Source organism: Terrapene carolina, unplaced genomic scaffold, assembly GCF_002925995.2.
Source record: "Terrapene carolina triunguis isolate 2854851 unplaced genomic scaffold, T_m_triunguis-2.0 Scaffold35022, whole genome shotgun sequence".
Taxonomy (NCBI): Eukaryota; Metazoa; Chordata; order Testudines; family Emydidae; genus Terrapene; species Terrapene triunguis.
In genome coordinates, this window is record NW_020699373.1 from 14,074,518 (window position 1) to 14,095,649 (window position 21,132).

The window sequence follows — 21,132 nt, forward strand, 5'->3', positions numbered from 1 at the left end:
CCCATTTGGGGTGTAGAGGACCCTAATGATTTTTGGCCCAAATCCTCATAGATATTTAAATCAATGGAAATCAGAAACCTCTGAGGATCTGGGCTTTTGCACTCCCCATATTGCTTGTTGCTTGAGCACAGTCCACGAACGGAGACTGCACACAGACGTATCCCAAACGTTGACCACTCATTTATTTACAGTGAGAATAGGGGGGCTAAAACTGCAGCGTGTTGCCTTTTATGCCCAACGTTGTGAAGATGTGAGACGTAGGGCCCTTTATTCTCGTGAGTAATCCTTGCTCGTGCAAGGGGTCCTGTGGAAATCATTGGGACAGCGTGGGGAAGTGTCTGCGGGATCAGACTGCAATTGCTTTTCCAACAAACAGCTCCGTGGTTTTTACCCTTTCGCTTGCCTCACTCCTCTTTATGACACAGCAAACTGAAAACAATTGAAGTGCAACTTACCGAGCCAAAATCCACCCTTACTTACCCCTGTGCAACCACGGGAGTGTAAATGACAGTAAGATTTGTCCCCCTGTTCCAGAATAAACAGTGTGACCTCTTGGGTACGTCTATACTTACCTCCGGGTTCGGCGGCAAGCAATCGATCTTCTGGGATCGATTTATCGCGTCTTGTCTAGACGCGATAAATCGATCCCAGAAGTGCTCGCCGTCGACGCCGGTACTCCTGCTCCTGCGAGAGGAGTACGCGCAGTCGACGGGGGAGCCTGCCTGCCACGTGTGGACCCGCGGTAAGTACCTTGTATTTCGAACTAAGGTACTTCGACTTCAGCTACGTTATTCACGTAGCTGAAGTTGCATATCTTCGTTCAAACTGGGGGGTTAGTGTGGACCAGCCCTTCGTTCGAACTGGGGGGTTAGTGTGGACCAGCCCCTTGTCCCGTGGTGCTTCTGAGCCAAAATATCTGACTTTTATTTTTGCTTTGAAATAAAATGGGCACATTATGCTTTGATGCATCAGGCCAGTTTTTTGCCAACTGGGACGAACCCATGTGGCTTCACTTGAATTGCTGTGGATTTGCATTGGAAAGCAGAATCTGGCCTATGTTTTCAGTTTACTTTGCCTTCCATTGACGCATTGATGTGCGTTATGGAGGTTCTCTCTGCATTGTGCTAATGGAGGATCATCCCATTTGATGCCCGTTACTCCGGTTTGGGGGATATATTTATGAAAATCTGTGAGTGGAGAGCATTTTTCAAACCTGCTGTTTCCTAATTTTGTGGCTTCTTCTTTATGTTTTATAACAAGTATATTAGTGGGACTTGCAATATGATGTACATTTCCAAGAATAGCTGTCTCTAATCATAGAATCATAGAATCTCAGGGTTGGAAGGGACCTCAGGAGGTCATCTAGTCCAACCCCCTGCTCAAAGCAGGACCAATCCCCAGACAGATTTAGGGTTGCTTCTGTTGCTTTGTATTTCAGCGTGTTTTCCCCATTTGATTGGCATTACAATTCATATTTTGAACCACATGAAAGCTATCCAAACACCTGCAGCTCCATTGTCTTATCAGTTCTGCATGTATCTTCTCCTCTGTCTATTTTTCCCTGGTTACACATGACCATTTTATTGTCACTACAAAGCTTGATGCAGTCTCATTAAAGAAGAAAAGGAAATGAACTGCAGCCTAGAGCCAATCAACCCAGGCAGCACTTTGAACAGAAGCGCTCTCTGCTGGGTAATGAGTAAAGGATATAAGGGCTATTACATCCGTTCATTTAACCCAGAAAGTCTAGTTAGGGCAAATCTGTGCGTGATTAACATAAAATAAAAAGAGCAACCACGTTGGCAGCTAACTTTTTCCTTTCTTTCTACTCTAGTGGGAACCATATATTCCAGGGGCTTGCAGCTGGTATAGCAGTGAATGAGAATGGAAAAGGCCAAATAATAGGTATATAATTTAAAAGCAGCTTTGTTATGCATGATAGACGGTGTTTTCTAATGGGCGTCAAGCTTCTAAGTCCTATTTAGATGCATCTTTCTTGCAAAGTTATTTTTGTTTTAGACTCAGTGGCTGGGTGCAAACGCCATTGGAATCAACCTTAGACTTAGATCATCAGTCCATATGCCAATAAGGGAGGGTGTAGGCGTGTCTTTTCTGTATTGTTTCGCTGGAATCATTGCTCTCTCCTTGGCGTTGTTTGTTCGTCGAGCTGTGCTATGGAAGCACCATCCAGATCAACTGTATTTTTACTCCTCCAGTATTTGGTTTTCATGGCGAGCTTGAGTCGTCAACGTTATTCTACTTCAGCGGCATCTTGGAGTTGTTTCCCCTAGCAATTGTTCTGCTGAACATAGACGTGGGAAGGAGGAAGGCTAATTACGTAGAACTAGTGATACAACTAAGTGCAATTAAGCTGCTGAATACACTGCTGCTCTCCGTTTGCAGTTACAGACAGTAATTATACTTAATTGAATCTTTTCTGTTGTTCCATAGGACGAGATGATAATTGTTGCCCTATTTTCCATCATATAAAAAAAAGTAAATACTGGCCCATCACTATGGAGTTTTAAAAAAAAGATAATAGGTTTCTAAAAAAGCTGAATTGCTCCCAAGAGACAGGGCAAGATAAATACTCACTAGACCACAGAAGATAGTAATAGTGTGGCTCACGCTAAAATTAAATCTTTTCTTTTGTTTCAAAAGACAGCAGCCTTTTTAAACAGCAGTGTCCAGCCATTGTTCTTCTTGCATCTCCTTTTCCCGTACTGCTGCTCTGTTGAGCTGGGAGCAGGCCCCTCTGTGATTGGGTAAAGAACGGTGCTTATCCAGGGCCAATCCAGTAAAACTCCCGTTACCTTCGCCAAGAGCAAATTCAGGCCAGTTCTGTGGGATGATTTGCAAACAAAAAGAGGTGAAATTTGCTAAATCAATGGTGGGTGGAATCCTGGTTCCATTATAGTCATTTTGCTGTTGACTTCAGGATAGAATGCGATGTGTTTTGTGAATCTACTCAGTTCAGCTGTAGGTGCATCATTTCCCCACTTCCCCAGCTGGGTTCTTCTGCCCCGGTTACACAGAGGGACTTTGCTTTTCAGCTTCCTTGGGGGGAATGAGGACTTCCCAGCAGTGTGTGTGACTGTCAGATTGTTTAGCAGCTACGCCCTGGGGGGTGGACGGTGCATAGGAACACAGCATAGCCTCCCTTCTTTCAGTGGGGATCTCGGATGATTTTTTTTCTCTTCTGCTCTGTGTTAGAAAACGTCATTCGTGAGAACCAGTGGGGAGGGGCGGACATCCGGCGCGGGGGTGACCCCGTCCTCAGGAGCAACCTGATCTGCTGTGGCTACTCGGATGGAGTGGTGGTGGGAGAGAGAGGCAAGGGGCTGATCGAAGGAAACACCATTTATGGTAAGAAGCCAAAAATGTGGAAAATGCCTTGAGCTCTCCACGTCCTACTGTGCTGTCCCCCCACCTTTTGCTTAATCAAGGGTCCAGTGCAGCTTTAGAGTTGGATTCCATGCTGAGCAAGGGCAGGGGAGGTGGGCAGGAAGTCAGTTATGGCTCCCTGATTCTCTGCCCCAGCACAAGTAAGAGCAGCCTGGATGCTGCTCTAACTTGTGCCAACTGGCTGTGGTCCCCAAGGGACCATACCCTAGCTGGGGATAGCCACTCCTCCTTCCCTCTCCCTGTCCCTAACACAGCCCTTGTGCCAGGGGAGGGGTCCCTGGTGATGGGGGGAGCTGGTGTGTGTCCACTGGACTCCTTTACACCGGGGGAATCCATGCTGGGGGACTTGCAGCCAATCTCCACTCCCTTTGTCCTGCCTTGGTCTCGCATTCTGTGGATTACCCAGACCAGTAAGAGGTTCTGTCATTACCTCCAGGAGCCTTGGTGCTCTGAAAGTTCCTCAACACCAGTAGTCAGCCCACAATCACAAGGTCTCACCCCGGCTTTCACCAGCCTAGCTTCTCCTGGCAGGTTGTTGCCAACAGCCCTTCCGGTCCCATCTCCTCAAACCCGGCCTGCCCTAGTTCTTTATTACCAGACCCGTGGCCCGTTCCCCTCTGGTTCATCGTCTGTGCAGCCCTCCAGTTATCAGCTCGCTTCGGCACAGACGCTCCACGCAGTTTGTGCAACAGAGACCTGCTTGGGGTGAAAAACAGCAACTGGAAGGGTTCTGAGAGGTGGAGCCTAGGTTGACGGAAGAATTCTTCTGTCCATCTAGCGCTGTCTATACCAGGGGTTAGGTCGGCGTAGCTACATTTCTCAGGGTGTGGGTTTTTAACATCCCTGAGAGACGTAGCTAGGCCAATGTATGTTTCCAGTATAGACCAGCCCTTCGTTCCCAAACACTGGGGTTTTCTTTGCAGCTTTGAACTGTTTCTGTTTGATTGGATGGTTCCTGGTTGTTTTTTTCCTGGGCTGGACAATGGCTAGGTGCTTGGGGCCGCCCTCGTCTAGTTGTGAGGTGCTGCTGAAGTTGTGCCACATTTACAACTAGTTTTCCACATGCATTCATAACCGTAACCATAATGACTGTTCAGTTCAGTGTATTACAAGCTTTCATAAAGATCTTACTTGATATTCTTCCATTGTACAATAACACAGCATGCAATCAGTTGGTTTAACTGCTTATTGGGGAGGGGGTAAACCTTTTTGTTCTCCCCTTGGGGTGTCGAAACCCTGATTGTCATCCTCAGAGCCTGCCATCAGGGGGTGGATTGGACAGGGAATCTGTCCCTTTATGTATAATCAAGAGGACTTGTGGCATCTTAGAGACTAACAAATTTATTAGAGCATAAGCTTTCGTGGGCTACAACCCACTATATGCATCCGAAGAAGTGGGTTGTAGCCCACGAAACCTTATGCTCTAATAAATTTGTTAGTCTCTAAGGTGCCACAAGTACTCCTGTTCTTTTTGCGGATACAGACTAACACGGCTGCTACTCTGAAACCTGTCTTTATGTATAATGTATCTATAGGGATAGGTGTGTACTGCAGGGGCTGCAAAACGGCCGCTAATGGCCATCTCTCACCTCGCACCAGTGCTGCGGCCTTCACGTCTCAAGCCTTGGGAATACTTCTCTAGGAAGAGTCCCTGGCCACACAAAGCTGAGAGCTGTGGTCCAGTCGGGCAACAATTAGCCTGTTTTGGGCTATAGGAGGTCCAGAAACGAGTGTTCTCTGGGATCAGTGGTGGGAATGATAGGAGGACATACGGATTAATAGGAGAAGAGGGGAATTCAAATGAGAACAGCAGGTCCCTTTAGGTGAAAGAAAAAAGGAGAGAGAAAATATGCTCTGGCTTGTTAGTTGCATTTTTAAAATTAAATGCTCAGGTTGGAGCAATAAATAAATCCCAGTTTCACAGGATCAAAATGAAACGGCTGCACATGTGAAAAGCGGTTGGAACCCCCAGCGTGGGCTCCTGTGCCTTGCACCGAGTATGTACGGTCTGACCCAAAGCCCTTTGAAGTCCGTGGGAGTCATTGTGTTGACTGCAGTGTGCGTTGGATTGGTCCCTTACTGAGGAGGGAGGGAAGAGGTGGAGCAGGAATGAGGCCTGAAGAGACAGGAAAGGAGGAGAAAAGACAACAAGCCTCTAACTGGGGAGCGCAGGGTGATAGTTTCCTATTTTCAGTAGGTTTATTATTCCAATAATGCCCCCTGTGATGTATGTGCATTATTAATAGCAAGCTCTTATCTAGCACTTTCCATTAGCAGGTCTCAAAGTGCTTTACAAAGGAAGTGAGAATCATTATTCCCATTTTACAGATAGGGAAACTGAGGCACGGCGAGAGGAAGTGACTTCCCCCAGGTCACCCAGCCGGCCACTGGCAGAGCTGGGGATAGAACCCAAGACTCCTGAGTCCTAGTCCAGTGCCAAAATCATGCTGCCTCACTGACTGTGTAATCCCACAGTGAGATTATTTAGCGTGCTATGTGACTGTTTGACTACAGTAGAAGTAAAGGGATGTGATTAGGAAAGGGAAAATCTAGGCTGAATCCTTGGAAAAACTCACCTCTGGAGGCTGTAGTATGATCTCGCTGGGGCAGTGGTGGAAGATGCATTCCCTGAGGCTTTCAAAACCTTACTAGAAAATGCGCCAAAGGAAATATCCATTCACCAGCAGGGGAAGGGCATGAAACTTAATAGGTCTTTCCCCATTCTGGCTTCTAGGCTGCAGGATGAATGCTAAAGCAGCCGTTCCAATATGCATACTTGGTGCTGATGCCATGAGATGGAATTAGAAGCCTCTATATGCTGTGGTGGGGGCAGAAAAGCAATAAGGAGAAAGGGAGGTTAGTTATCTGGTGTAGAGGATCCTTTGCAAGCAGAACTTGGACCCATAGGCGCTGAATTTTATTTTTCCCGGTGGGTGCTCCACCCCAAGGCCCCACCCCACTCCACTCCCTCCCTTGAGGCCCCGCCCTCGCTCCTCCTCTTCCTGTCCCTGCTCCGCCCCCTCCCTCAAAGCCCCGGCCTCACTCCGCCTCTTCCTGCCCCCACTCCACCCTCTCCCCCGAGGCCCCATGCCAGCTGCCGAACAGCTGAATAGCAGCCCAGCTGAACAGCTGTGGCTGGTGGGTGTCGACCACCCCCACTATTTTTTTCCACGGGTGCTTGAGCGCTGGAGTCGCATGGAGTCGGTGCCTATGCCTGATTCTCTCCTCACTTGTAGCCGTGTAAATCAGGAGCAACCCCAGTGAAATCAGGGAAGTTACACTGGCATAAAATTAATGAACCACAGGTGGTTCACCAGCCTGGGAGCAGTCTAATGAGTGGCGCTGTGGTTCACCAGCAGCTATAAATGCAACCTGACAAGCCAGAGAAGGCACGTCAGACTGGCAGTGCCAGCAGGAATCTCAAACATACTTCTTGAGTTGAGGAAGGTACTAAGCAGGGGTCGTCTAGCTGGCAGAGCTATACCGGCGAAGGCCCTGTAGTGTAAACAAGACCTGCATTAACCATGTTTTGGGGCAGTTAATTTCCCTTGTTTCTTGAGGAAGAGGTGTTAGTGAGGGGGCAGGATTGGAGGGCACCTGTGGGAGGGGGTTGATTTGCCACTTTAGCTACCAGCTCTGCCCTCCTCCTGGCCCCACCATGTAGGGCGGGAAGGGCCCTGGGAAGAAAGGAGGGTGATAACTGATGGGCTGTGAGGAGCACATCCACCAGCTGGAGGCAGCAAGAGGAATAGCAGGGAGCCCCAGACTTTGTATCTACTTCGGGGAGCGAGTGCAAAGGAAGGAGCTCTGCACAGCCCTCTGCAGTACAGGAGTGCTGTTGATGTGTGGAATGGCCCATTCAGTGGGGTGCGCTCAGATGAATTAGGACACAATAGCTCTGGGTGGTGTGAAATGACCCATTCAGCTCAGTGGGAGTTCCCCTCCACCTCCGTTTCAGTTGTGGCATATCCCTGTTCAAGGTAATCTCCCTATGCATGTCAGTTTTAGAGCAACTGGAATATTACAATTTTCTTCTTATTGGGGAAGAATATACACCTGAACCAAATTATTCCAAACTTGCACCATTGGCCCTGTTGTGGCATACGAATATCCTAGATAATCTCATCATGCATGTGGATTTTAGAGTACTTTCAAAATTAAAAGAAGCTCCTAATGCAGGGGGAGGACATGTATTGTAAGCAAGCACATTTATTTATTCTTAAGGTAAAAGCATTTCAGATAAAACATTAAAAACAATGTAAGAACCTACACGCATGATAAAAAGCTTACCAGAGGTCACCCCAACTCCCAACTCGGGCTCTGGGAGCTGTCAGTACTTCAAAACCCACAAATGGGTTTTCCCCAGGGTTACAAGTTCAGAACTGGCCCACATTCAGAACCAGAACCACCATGAATAATTCAGTCATTCTTTATACAGCTTGGGCCTTTGATCATGGCCGCTTGTAACAGGCGATCAGCAGACAATGGCCTTCTCCTCAGGGCACAGCTTCCAAAGGCTGGGTTTTCGCATAGCTGGAGGTGGGAATTTGCCTTCACCTCCTATTAGATGTTCCCCAGGAAAACCGCTTCACACTTTTTGTTCCTAAAGTCCATTCTTGTCTGGCACTTTGCTCAATATAGTTCTTTGAACCCCCAGGTCTCACATCTGTCACGTCTACCCCCTCAAGAGCTAACATACAGTCCCAGCCCAATAGATAAACCATTAATTAATACAGAGATACTTACATGATTTAATTCAATAAGGTCTCCCAAGGATATTGCAGGAAATTGCCAGATCAGACACAGTAGGTACTGTTCTCCACTGAGTTTCCATGGCAGTATGTTTCATTGCGTCTTTCGAGTGACATTGGTTTAGAGTAACTCAGCTCAAGAGGGAATCATCAGTCATTAGCTTGGCAGCATCTAACAAGGAGAGCAGGAGCCTGGAATAAACCACCTAAATACCCATAAGGGGGATTTATTTTCCAGCAGCAAACAAAGGAAAACAGACCCTTGAACAAACACCAATGGGAGACATCTATGTATGTGTTTAATTGTGTAAACGGGAACAGCGGCGTGGGGACAAAGCAAGTAAGAGTGAGGATGACCACAGGGACAGGAATATATGTGACATATGCTATATGTGACACATCACAGTATATGCTCCCAGGGAACATGAGGACCTGAATTATAAACCACATCCTAGCAATGGCAAAAGGGGATTTTATTACCGTTTGTGTTTCACCAATGCCTAGTAGCCCCATTCTGCCAGGTACTGCACAGGCACGTTGTGAGAGACCATTCCTGAAGCTGCAGTGTAAATAAACACGACAGACAAAGGAAGTATTGGTATCCCCATTTTAGAGATGGGAAACTGAGGCACAAGGTGATGATTTGTTCAAGATCACCCTGCAGGTCAGTGGCAGATCCAGGAATTAACCCAGCTTTCCCAGGTCCCAGTCCAGTGGGTCTCGGTTCCCCATCTGTAAAGCAAGCACAATGATACTTGCTCTCTGTCTGGTCTATTTACACTGTAAGCTCCGTGGGGCAGGGGCTGTCTCTCACTAGGTGTCTGTGCTAAGAGCTGTGTGAATAACAGATTTTTCAGTTTGCTGGCAAGGCTGTGGGGGAGGGGAATGGTTTCAGGTTGAACCGGAAATGGAATTTTTCAAAATTTTCAGCGAGTCAAAAAGTGGAACAGAAAATCATTTCAGGTCGAATGAAGTGTTTTGTTTCTGCCACGTGGCTTTTCTTTGGTTTAAATTTTGACCATTTTCATGTGTTTTTGTTGTTTTTTCAAACGAAAGGAAATGTCAAAACACCAAGTCGTTTCAAAGTGAAAAATGGAAATGGTTTGATTGGTTTCATAATTTATTTTTAGGGTTTTTTTCTGACCGAAATCATTTGGTGAAACCGAGACAAATTCATGAAACGTTTTGGTGTCATCAAAGCTGCCTGGTTGGTTGAAAAAAAGTTTTGCCTGAAAAATTGCGCCCAGCTCTGGTGTGCACAGGGCCTAGCCCAGTGGAGCCGGCCTGCGGTTGGAGCCTATAACAATGGCTGTCACACTTTGGTCTGTCTCTGCATGCTGCAGGTAACAAGGGCTGTGGCGTGTGGATAATGTCCTCCAGCCTCCCTCACATCACAAACAACCGAATTGGCCACAACAGCATCTATGGGGTGGCCGTGTTTTGCCGCAAGGACGATGCCAACGACTATCTCGCCAACCAAGGCGGCAACGAGAACTTCAACGACGAGGGCGAAGCTGCCAGCTGGGAGAATGACTTGGACAGCGAGGACGAGCGCTTCACCTCCCGACGGCCCATCAGCGTGGCACTGGTGGAGTCCAACAGCATCAATCACAATGGAGGTGAACGTGGCCCCAGCTGGGCCTGCCCCAAACATGCTGTCCAGGGCCTGACTCCGTCCCCCCACCGAATCCCCGGAGAGAAGTGCTAGGGACTGCGGAGATCACAGTCACAGTAACCGTGCAGCTCTGAGTATGATGGAGCCAGGCGAATGGAGGAGCAGACTGGAGGGGAGTGAGGCCTAGCGGTGGTAGCGCCTGGCACTGCCTTGCAGAGGACAAATTCAGTCTCTAGACCAGGGACTGGATTTTGTCCAGTGCTGCAGCCATTGTATATAGGCTACAAAGGGGGTGGAAACAACCACTGCAGGATTTCCATCACTGGGATTTTTCCTCTCTGGGCATATCCCAGTAGGACCATATTACACTAGGCCCTGGCAGCCCCCAGGGTTGAAGGGTGGAAAGGAGTGTGCATTGTACTCTGGCTGGATATGAGCCCCGCAGAGAGTCTTCAGAGGGCCATTACAAGCTGGTGAGGCTGAGGGCTGGTCCACACTACCCGCCTGATTCGGCGGCTAGAGATCGATCTTCTGGGATCGATTTATCGCGTCTCATCTGGACGCGATAGATCGATCCCAGAAGCGCTCCCCCGTCGACTGCGGAACTCCTGCTCGCCGAGAGGAGGAAGCGCTGTCGACGGGGGAGCCTGCCTGCGCCGCGTGGACCCGAAGTAAGTAAATTTAGTTCGATCTAGGAAACATCGACTTCAGCTACGCTATTCTCGTAGCTGAAGTTGCGTTTCCTAGATCGATCCCCCGCCCCAGTGTGGACCTGCCCTTAGAGCAGCCATGGGGCTGCTCTGGGTTGTGCTGAAGCCAGAGAGGGCACTGGTCTGAACAACAACTCAGGAAGCACAAAGGTAGTTTAAAGCCACTTTCTTCACCCCCTGCAGAAAAGGAGCAGGTAGTCAGGGAGTGAGAAGGCTGCAGGGCCTCTGTGTTCATCCCTTTGGAAGGGAGATGGAGAAAAAGCTTTAACGTAGGGAGCAGCGTTGAGCTCCAAAGCGAGCCCCACCCAGCAGTCCTTGGATGGAAAGTTGATTCCTGCAAGAGGGTACTTACTGGAGCTTGTATGTGGGGGGGCAGGACAGGTGATGGGAGTAGTAACAGAAGATCAGGAAGACATGGGAAACCACAGCTGGGGTATGGAAAATCCCTCTCTCTACAGCCCTGAATAAAGGGTCAGCTTGAGTCTCAGGAAACCAGAGATGCCGCTCCATTAATGACCCCTTGGGCAGCGTCTATATTACTCCTACGCCAACCGCTAGCTCTCCGTTTCTATCACAGCTGTTTCTATCAGTATTGTTGCCCTCTCCCATTCCAGAGTCTGCCCAGTTCAGTGCTGACACCCTGGAGTTTATCACGAGAGCCGTGCAAAATGTCTGTAGCTTGTGAACTAGCCTGGCCTTGGGGCTGTATTACAAACGTCAAACCCACTTCGCTTTGTCCAAAGACAGCCTCCGAGTGGAGGCTCACCGATCCATAGCACCAACCCGAGTGCCGGTTAGCCTGAGTTTTTCTTAGCATTTTGGGGTTTATTCCCATCCAGAACTCAGGGTGTTGAACAGTTAAGCACATTCAGAGTTTCCCAATCCCAGGCTGGTGGAAGACTTGTTTCTCTGGCTGCCCGGCAGACCCAGTTGTCTCATCTGCCCTGTTTCATTCACTCGAACGAGTTCGCTGACTTCTTTCCCCCTCTTTTGCAGCCGCAGGCTTGTACGTCAAGAGCAGCGAAGCACTCAACGTCATAGCCAACGCCATCCATGCCAACCACGACAGCGGGGTTGCTGTGTTTCAGAGCAGCCAGCTCACACGACTCGCCAACAACAGCATCTCCTGCAACAGCCTCGGCGGGGTGCTGGTCGAAAGCGAGGCCAGAGTGGAGCTGCGTGGCAATGGCATTTATGACAACAGCAGCCATGGCATCACCTCCAAGGGCGACGGGGTCATCGTTGAGAACGACATCGTAGGCAACCGGGGATGTGGCCTCCAGTTGTTACAGACTGCGGACATGAAGGTGGGTGTTCAAACCAATCTTAGATTCCGAGACCAGAAGGGACCACTGTGAGCATCTACTCGGACCTCCCATGTAACACAGTCCTGTTTGCTCTATCCTAGAGCACATCTTAAAGGAAAACTATCCAATCTTCATTTAAAAATAGCCCATGATGGAGAATTCACCACCACCCTTGGTAAATTGGTACCATTGTTAATTACTCTCACTGTTTAAAAATGTGCCCCGTATTTCCAGTCTGCATTTGTCTCTCCTGAATTCATTAGGCTGGATGGATTGGTGCATTAGGAGGAAACCAGACCTGGGTTCAGGGCTGGTGTCCATCCCAGAAGAACGGTCAAAGTCCGTAGGTCTTAGCGTCTCTTCTTTGGATTTGTAGTGAAAGCTGCTAGTCATTTGTAGCATCACAAAGATAATCAAAGGGAAACAGGAGCAGCGAATTCCCCCTCCCTTCACAGGAGAGCGGAGCAGCACTGCTCATGTGCAGCAACTCTATCGCTTAACAAACATGCATGTCGGAGAGGGTAGGAGATCGTGAACGAGAGAATTTCCATTCACGGAATACATCTGTAATGATAGTAATAGTACTTAACTCTTCTCATCAGCAGGTTGCAAAGCTCTTTACAAAGGAGGTGAGGATCATTATCCTCATTTTACAAAGGGGGAAACTGAGGCACAGAGTGGGCAGTGACTTGCCAGAAGTCACCCAGAATAGAGTCCAGCTCTCCAAAGTCTCTGTGCAGTGCTCATAAAAAGAACCATACTGGATCAGACTTATGGTCCATCTCGCCCAGTATCCTGTCTTCTGACAGTGGCCAATGCCAGGTGCTTCAGAGGAAATGTACAGATCAGGGCAATTTTGAGTGATCCATCCCCTGTCATCCAGTCCCAGTTTCTGGCAGTCAGAGGCTAGACACACCCAGAGCACGGAACTGCATCCATGACCATCTTGGCTAATAGCAATTGATGGACCTGTCCTCCATGAACTTCTCTAATCCTTTTCTGAACCCTGTTATGGTCTTGGCCTTCACAACGTTCTCTGGCAATGAGTTCCACAGATTGACTGTGCGTTGTGTGAAGAAGAACTTCCTTTTGTTTGTTTTAAACCTGCTGCCTATTAATTTCATTGGGTGACCCCTGGTTCTTGTGTTATGTGAAGGGGCAAATAACACTTCCTTATTCACTTTCTCCACACAGTCATGATTTTATAGACCTTGATCATATCCCCCCTTAGTCATTTCAGAGCTGAACAGTCCCAGTCTCTCTTAAATCTCTCCTCCTATGGAAGCTGTTCCATACCCCTAATCATTTTTGTTGCCCTTTTCTGTACCTTTTCCTATTCTAATATATCTTTTTTGGAGATGGGGTGACCAGAATTGCACACAGTATTCAAAGTGTGGGCGTACCATGGATTTATATAGTGACATTATGATATTTTCTGTCTGTCTTATTGATTCCCAACATTCTGTTCGTGTTTTTGACTGCCGCTGCACATTGAGTGGATGTTTTCAGAGAACTATCCACAGTGACTCCAAGATCTCTTCCTTGAGTGGTAACAGCTAATTTAGACCCCATCATTTTAGATGTATAGTTGGGATTATACTTTCCAATGTGCATTACTTATCAGCATTGAATTTCATCTGCCATTTTGTTGCCCATTCACCCAGTTTTGTGAGATCCCTTTGTAACTCGTCGCAGTCTGCTTTGGACTTAACTATCTTGCGTAGTTTTGTATCATCTGCAAATTTTGCCACCTCATTGTTCACTCCCTTTTCCAGATCATTTATGAATATGTTGAATAGGACCGGACCCAATACAGATGCTTGGGGGACCCCACTATTTACCTCTCTCCATTCTGTAAACTGACCATTTATTCCTACCCCTTTGTTTCCTATCTTTTAACCAGTTACTGATCCATGAGAGGATCTTCTCTCTGATCCCAGGACTTTTTACTTTGCTTAAGAGCCTTTGGTGAGGGACCTTGTCAAAGGCTTTCTGAAAGTCCAAGTACACTGTATCCCCTGGATCACCCTTGTACAGAAGTTTGTTGACCCACTTACAAATGTTAATAGATTGGTGAGGCATGATTTCCCTTTATAAAAAACAAGTTGATTCTTCCCCTATAAATCATGTTCATCTATCCACTAGGCCACACTTCTGATTAATAGCACATTTGTCACTCCAATGTTGATTTTTATTTGACTTTTCATACACTGTTGATCTGACTTTTCCCAGCGTAGGTAGCTCTGTGATTATTCCTTGTATGTGGATAGACAATTGTGTCTTCCATGTGGAACCTATTTGCCAAAGAGAGCAACGGAGACAGCCAGACACTGCGGTAGTCCCCTTGACTATAGTGGTCTCACTTTGCTTGTCTTTCTCCTACCCCACCTGCTTTATTGAGTTAGTTGCTCCATTGCCATATCTAACCCAACGGTAGCCAAAATCCCGCCCAAAAGCCAAGTGCAGCCCAAGGAGTTCTGCAATATGGTCAACAGTTGCTTTCATGTTTAGTGTATTGGTGTGTCTAATGGGGACTACAGATCCCAGTATGCATTGCTCCATGTCCGCCTGAACAACCAAGCTACTTGGAGCAAAAGGGAGCATTGCACCTTGAGACCTCCAGAACCTGCAGGCTGCACCACTGCATTAAAAGCAGGAGTTGCTGCAGTTTGCAGCAAACTAGATGCAGCAATCCCACTCCTCGTGAGTTGTCAGTGTTACCCTAAGGGTAAAAGTCACCTTTGTTCTAGTCTTTGATGGGGTGAAGCCACAGTAAGGTGCAATAGTAGTCTGTTGCAATAATCTTCACTGAAAAGGCCCAGAGAATTAACACGCAGAGAGCTCTGAGGTTACGCTATAGAGATGGGTGCGCTCTCCTCCGTTCTGTTCATGAACCACAAACTCCTTCTGAAAAACATTCTGATCAGGGAACTGTTGTCATCTGGGCCTAACACTAAACTAGACCTATGGAAACCCTAATCACACTGCTCCCCGGGTGCAAGTACCCCTGAGGGATTGAGGGAGAATTCAAATTGTCACGGGCCCCAGGGAACACTGATTGAAGCCCGGGCTACGCTAGTTGCTGTTGTTGTTTCTCATGCAGACTCTAGCAAGGATCTGTTCTCTGTCCCAAGAGTCGCGTGAGAAGAAGTAAACAGTTTGCACTGTCCCTGGTGGCTCTGCCCAGGATAACAAGGACGATAGAGATTGGGACTGCTGCCCATGGGAGACGTTCAGCGGTGAGGGGATCCTAATTCTCACTCAGAGATTCCAGGGCCAGAAGGGATCATCTAGTCTGACCTCCTGCATAACACAGGCCAGGGAACTTCCCCACAATAATTCCCACAGCGGATCTTTTAGAAACACATACACTCTTGATTTATAAATTGTCACTGATGGAGACTCCACCACGACCCGTGGTAAATTTCTAGCAGAGAAAAGATCTCACACGATCCAATGGCTGAAAGTAGCAGCTAGACAAATTCAGACTGGAAATAAGGCTTAAATGTTTAACAGCGAGAGTAATTAACCATTGGAACAACCAAGCCTCTGGGTCGCTGGATCTCTGGGTGTTTTAAGCCTCTGGAGCCTGAATGGAGGGTGGTCACTTCCCAGTCTTAGGGTCCCACGGCACACTTCTTTCTGAGACCTGTAACCCGCAGTCCAGCTGCCTAGACCCATCGGGCACAGCGCTGACCTTCAGCCAACACCATATTTAAACACACCCTCGCCCAGAACTCCGTCCCCAGGTGTGAGCCTTCTGGATTACAAGGACACCTTAATAAAATAGAATTAACAGCCTTCTGAACATGACTCCTTCAAAGTTCTGTGACCACATGAGAAACCATCCTGGAACTCTGTAACCTCCCCAGCCCATCTCTCTCTGGTCCAGGCTGGCCTAAACATTGCCCCTTTGCTTAACTGTACTGGTCCTAGTTGGACATTTATCCCGCAGTTCATCAGTGTATTTAAGTCCATTCTTAAATCTGTGTCTAGTCAGCAAAGCATTTAGGTATGTGGTTACCGTTGAGCATGTGCTTTGCTGAATCAGGGCCCTAGGCTTTAAGATCTTTGGGGTTTTGTTTGTATTGATGACAGGTAAATAGATATACTAAAGTACCATGTACAACTGCAGCACTTTATTTGATTAGATCATGGAAAAGGCCACGTGGCCCAGTATTCTTGCCAGGTTCTGGTTGTGCCATGTTGGGATATTTTCCCCCCAGGTAACCAAGAACAGGATCCAGTCCTTCTGGGATTATGGGATTGTTATGCTTGACCAAACCAAAGGCCTGGTGCAGGAAAACCTGATTTTTCAAGGGAGGTCCAAGAAGACCATTTTGCAGCAGGTGTCGAATGCAGAAGATTGTATTGTGCAGAACAACAAACTCCTCACCTGCAAGAGCAAGTAAGCCCCTCGTGCTGCTCTTTAATGAGTCCCTTGGCCTAGAATAGCCCTTCTCAAAATGTGGGCAGTGACCCCTAGGAGAGGCCACAAGCTGGGGGCTTCAGGCCATGAGCCTGCTCCGCTTTCCTCACCCTCTTCTTCATTTGGGGCAGGTTTGCTCAGCTACTCCAGGCACCGGCTCCTGCAGGGCCAAGCTCTCTGAGGACCTGTGCAAAGGAGCCTGGGCTTCTGGAGACAGAGGCTGGAAGCATCTTACTCCTGACCCTGGGAAAACCAGGCTCCCAACTGGGGAGAAGAAAGAGGCTTGATGCACCTTTTCTAATGCCGGCTCCCCGAATGCTCTTCCATTGGCTCTCTCCTAGCAGGCTTGTTCTCATATGTGGGGGTGGCCTCCTTTTCCCTGAACAGGGCCCATTGATTTCACCTGGCCTTTGAAGGGAGGTTGGAGGAGAGAGGAACAGGCTGATGTACTGGAGTGCACACCCCCGTTCCCCTGGTGGCGGGCGGCCCGTGAAACACCTATAGACAGACTAGTATTCCACTCTGAGCTGCTGCCTGTTAGAAGAGCTGATCTGAGTGGATTGTGCTTCTGAATTTGTTCCTGTAAAATCCCCGGCAGTGCACTCAGAGCCTGGGGCTGTTGCTTTCCATTGTTCTCAGTCAGACGAAAATCAGCACCACTCTTTGGTGGACGGGAAGGCAGGCGATTCTTGTGTGGGTTGGGTGTATGTGTACAGTTCCAGGCCTGCACCCTTAGTGCATTCCTCTCGAGACCTAAATCAGCCATGACTCCTGAACCCCCAACAGCTTTTATTTTATCCCAAAACAAACCTGTTCTTCCACATAATAAGTTTAGCAGGGTTTCTTTATACAGATTCCAGACGTACACTTTCCCTCCGCCGCTCTCTTTCCCTGACCCGCCACATCCCCAAGACCTGCACTGCGCTCACATGGAGAAGGTGGTTGAAAAACAGGGAACAAAATCACACAAATGTGTTTGGATACCCCCACCCCCATCCCCACCCCCCTTTTTTCTCATCAAAATTTGACATTTCATTGAAATTCCAAAATTTCACACACATTGTCCTGCTTGAGAGTTGGAACAAAATGTGTGTGTGTGTGAGAGAGAGAGAGAAGGGAGGGGAGATTTTCATAAATGTAATCAATTTACTTTCCCATGTTTTCTTTTGCATTGAAATGCAAAATTCCGACAATGATTTTCTTTGAAGTTTCCCAATTCCAAAAACATCAATCAGCTCTCAAGTCATTCCATTGGTGTCATTCCATTGGCTGAGAATGAAGCTCCTCCCCCTCCCCAATTGCTAATGGCTGCTTGTGGGGTGTTTTTTCTCTTTCTCCAGGTCTGACGTTGCATGGACCCTGGAGAACCCTCCAGCACGACCTCACATCGAAGGATCCAGCCGAGGAACCTCCACGGCAACGAACAGTCAGAAAGTTACCACCATGTCGACCAGGATAGCTGCACGGATGGACGGAGGCTGTCACAACAACGGGAGCATCTTCTGCACTATTCTTTGACTCCCGTGTGAGTTTCTTCACCTTTCTCTTAGGCTGGTGCCACTGCAGAGACCAAGCTGGGAAGGGTCTCCTGTGCCCATTGGTTGCAAGAAGCTTTCAGTGCGGGCTCTTTGTTTTAATCCCCCCTTCTTTTACCACTTTGGGATATTGCCACTCCCGAAACATGTTACACACTAAATCAACAGTGGCAGGAGCACATTGCCATCTGCTTTTTGTTTCTTATTTGAGCCATTTGACCAATCTTATAGCAATTGCCAAGTAAATCAGTCGCCTTGGACAGACCACAATAATGCCAGTGTCTAGCCAGTTAGTGGCCTAGAAAAGGAACTGGGAATGAATTTTACTTTCCTGCCAGGAACTGGAACTGTTTCAGCTCAGAGGAAAGGCACAGTCTTTGCTTGTTGCAGTGGCAAAATGAAAGGAGCATTGCAGTTGCATGAAGCTATAGACTGGCAGGGCAAAAAACTAAACAGCAACAAAAACACCACTCAAAGTTCAGTCACAAGCAGGCAGAATGTCATGATGACTTAAAGAGGGCAAAAAATACTCCATAGTGGCTTGTTGGCAGCCACCTGTACAGGGAAAAGTATGTAAAGAGTGCAGGATTTTAGAAGCTGATAATATGTCCTGTGTAATCTGGTTTATCTCCAGGAAATAATTGCTCGTAGCAATTCTGGCTTGCAGTGTAAGATTTGCTGCTGCACTTGTGATGCTCAAATGTCCAGACCTCCTCGAAGTCCTAGTGTTGGAGACGATGCGTTGAGGCCCAGTCTGCACTGGAGCTAAAATGGTCTTGAACAATGAGGACCAAATAGTAAAGTCAGGTTTCACACTGCAACATTTAAATGCTAGGAGTTCATCTCCCCTCGCAAATTCATCCTTCCCTGACAACGGTCACCAGCGATTGGGCTTCCTGACCCAATGCCGTGACCAGGATGAGAGACAAACATTCAAGAACGCTTTAAGTGGCAGGAGTGAAACTTTTCAAGCAGTGGGTCAGTGTCCTGCTGTAGACAGACCCCGCAGTGCTTTTGCAAGGATGAACTAGGTACTGGGAAAAAGAACAGGAGTACTTGTGGCACCTTAGAGACTAACAAATTTATTAGAGCATAAGCTTTCGTGGGCTACAACCCACTTCTTCGGATGCATATAGAGTGAAACATTGAGGAGATATATATACACACATACAGAGAGCATGAACAGGTGGGAGTTGTCTTACCAACTCTGAGAGGCCAATTAAGTAAGAGAAAAAAAACTTTTGAAGTGATAATCAAGATAGCCCAGTACAGACAGTTTGATAAGAAGCAAGTGTGAAAATACTTACAAGGGGAGATAGATTCAATGTTTGTAATGGCTCAGCCATTCCCAATCTTTATTTAATCCTGAGTTGATTGTGTCTAGTTTGCATATCAATTCCAGCTCAGCAGTCTCTCGTTGGAGTCTGTTTTTGAAGTTTTTCTGTTTTAAGATAGCCACCCGCAGGTCTGTCATAGAATGGCCAGACAGGTTAAAGTGTTCTCCCACTGGTTTTTGAGTATTATGATTCCTGATGTCAGATTTGTGTCCATTAATTCTTTTGCGTAGAGACTGTCCGGTTTGGCCAATGTACATGGCAGAGGGGCATTGCTGGCACATGATGGCATATATCACATTGGTAGATGTGCAGGTGAACGAGCCCCTGATGGTATGGCTGATGTGATTAGGCCCTATGATGATGTCACTTGAATAGATATGTGGACAGAGTTGGCATCGGGCTTTGTTACAAGGATAGGTTCCTGAGTCAGTGTTTTTGTTCAGTGATGTGTGGTTGCTGGTGAGTATTTGCTTTAGGTTGGGGGGTTGTCTGTAAGCGAGGACAGGTCTGTCTCCCAAGATCTGTGAGAGTAAAGGATCATCTTTCAGGATAGGTTGTAGATCTCTGATGATGCGCTGTAGAGGTTTTAGTTGGGGGCTGAAGGTGACAGCTAGTGGTGTTCTGTTATTTTCTTTGTTGGGCCTGTCTTGTAGGAGGTGACTTCTGGGTACTCGTCTGGCTCTGTCAATCTGTTTTTTCACTTCAGCAGGTGGATATTGTAGTTTTAAGAATGCTTGATAGAGATCTTGTAGGTGCTTGTCTCTATCTGAGGGATTGGAGCAAATGCGGTTATATCTTAGAGCTTGGCTGTAGACAATGGATTGTGTGGTGTGTCCTGGATGGAAGCTGGAGGCATGTAGGTAAGTGTAGCGGTCAGTAGGTTTCCGGTATAGGGTGGTATTTATGTGACCATCGCTTATTAGCACAGTAGTGTCCAGGAAATGGACCGCTTGTGTGGATTGATCTAGGCTGAGGTTGATGGTGGGATGGAAATTATTGAAATCATGGTGGAATTCCTCAAGGGCTTCTTTTCCATAGGTCCAGATGATGAAGATGTCATCAATGTAGTGCAAGTAGAGTAGGGGCGTTAGGGGACGAGAGCTAAGGAAGCGTTGTTCTAAGTCAGCCATAAAAATGTTGGCATACTGTGGGGCCATGTGGGTACCCATAGCAGTGCCGCTGACTTGAAGGTATATATTGTCCCCAAATGTGAAATAGTTGTGGGTGAGGACAAAGTCACAGAGTTCAGCCACCAGGTCAGCTGTGACATTATCGGGGATACTGTTCCTGATGGCTTGTAGTCCATCTTTGTGTGGAATATTGGTGTAGAGGGCTTCTACCTCCATAGTGGCCAGGATGGTGTTTTCTGGAAGATCACCGATGGATTGTAGTTTCCTCAGGAAGTCAGTGGTGTCTCGAAGATAGCTAGGAGTGCTGGTAGCGTAGGGTCTGAGGAGAGAGTCCACATAACTAGACAAGCCTGATGTTAGGGTGCCAATGCCTGAGATGATGGGGCGTCCAGGATTTCCAGGTTTATGGATCTTGGGTAGCAAATAGAATGTCCCTGGTCGGGGTTCTAGGCATGTGTCTGTACAGATTTGTTCCTGTGTTTTGTCAGGGAGTTTTTTTAGCAGATGGTGTAGTTTCTTTAGGTAATCCTCAGTGGGATCAGAGGATAATGGCCTGTAGAATGTGGTGTTAGAGAGCTGTCTAGCAGCCTCTTGGTCATATTCCAATTTATTCATGATGACGACAGCACCTCCTTTGTCAGCCTTTTTGATAATGATGTCAGGGTTGTTTCTGAGGCTGTAAATGGCATTGTGTTCAGCATGGCTGAGGTTATGGGGCAAGTGATGTTGCTTTTCCACAATTTCAGCCTTTGCACGTTGACGGAAGCAATCTATGTAGAAATCCAGTCTGTTGTTTCGACCGTCCGGAGGAGTCCACGCAGAATCCTTTTTTTTTTTTTATATGCAATTGATATGCAAACTAGACACAATCAACTCAGGATTAAATAAAGATTGGGAATGGCTGAGCCATTAC

General features: G+C 47.4%; 1 protein-coding gene across 1 annotated transcript in view; it reads left to right on the plus strand.

The window, feature by feature from the left end:
* The window catches only part of LOC112111155 (F-box only protein 10), a 56,373-nt gene extending 38,558 nt beyond the window's left edge, over positions 1-17,815 (plus strand). Inside the window, exons 6-11 of the mRNA XM_026646392.2 lie at positions 1,835-1,905; positions 3,214-3,366; positions 9,500-9,775; positions 11,478-11,788; positions 16,015-16,196; positions 17,558-17,815. Coding sequence (XP_026502177.1) covers positions 1,835-1,905; positions 3,214-3,366; positions 9,500-9,775; positions 11,478-11,788; positions 16,015-16,196; positions 17,558-17,735 — 1,171 coding nt within the window. The 3' untranslated portion in view covers positions 17,736-17,815. The remainder of the gene's footprint in view (positions 1-1,834; positions 1,906-3,213; positions 3,367-9,499; positions 9,776-11,477; positions 11,789-16,014; positions 16,197-17,557) is intronic.
* The last annotated feature ends 3,317 nt before the right edge of the window (positions 17,816-21,132 follow it).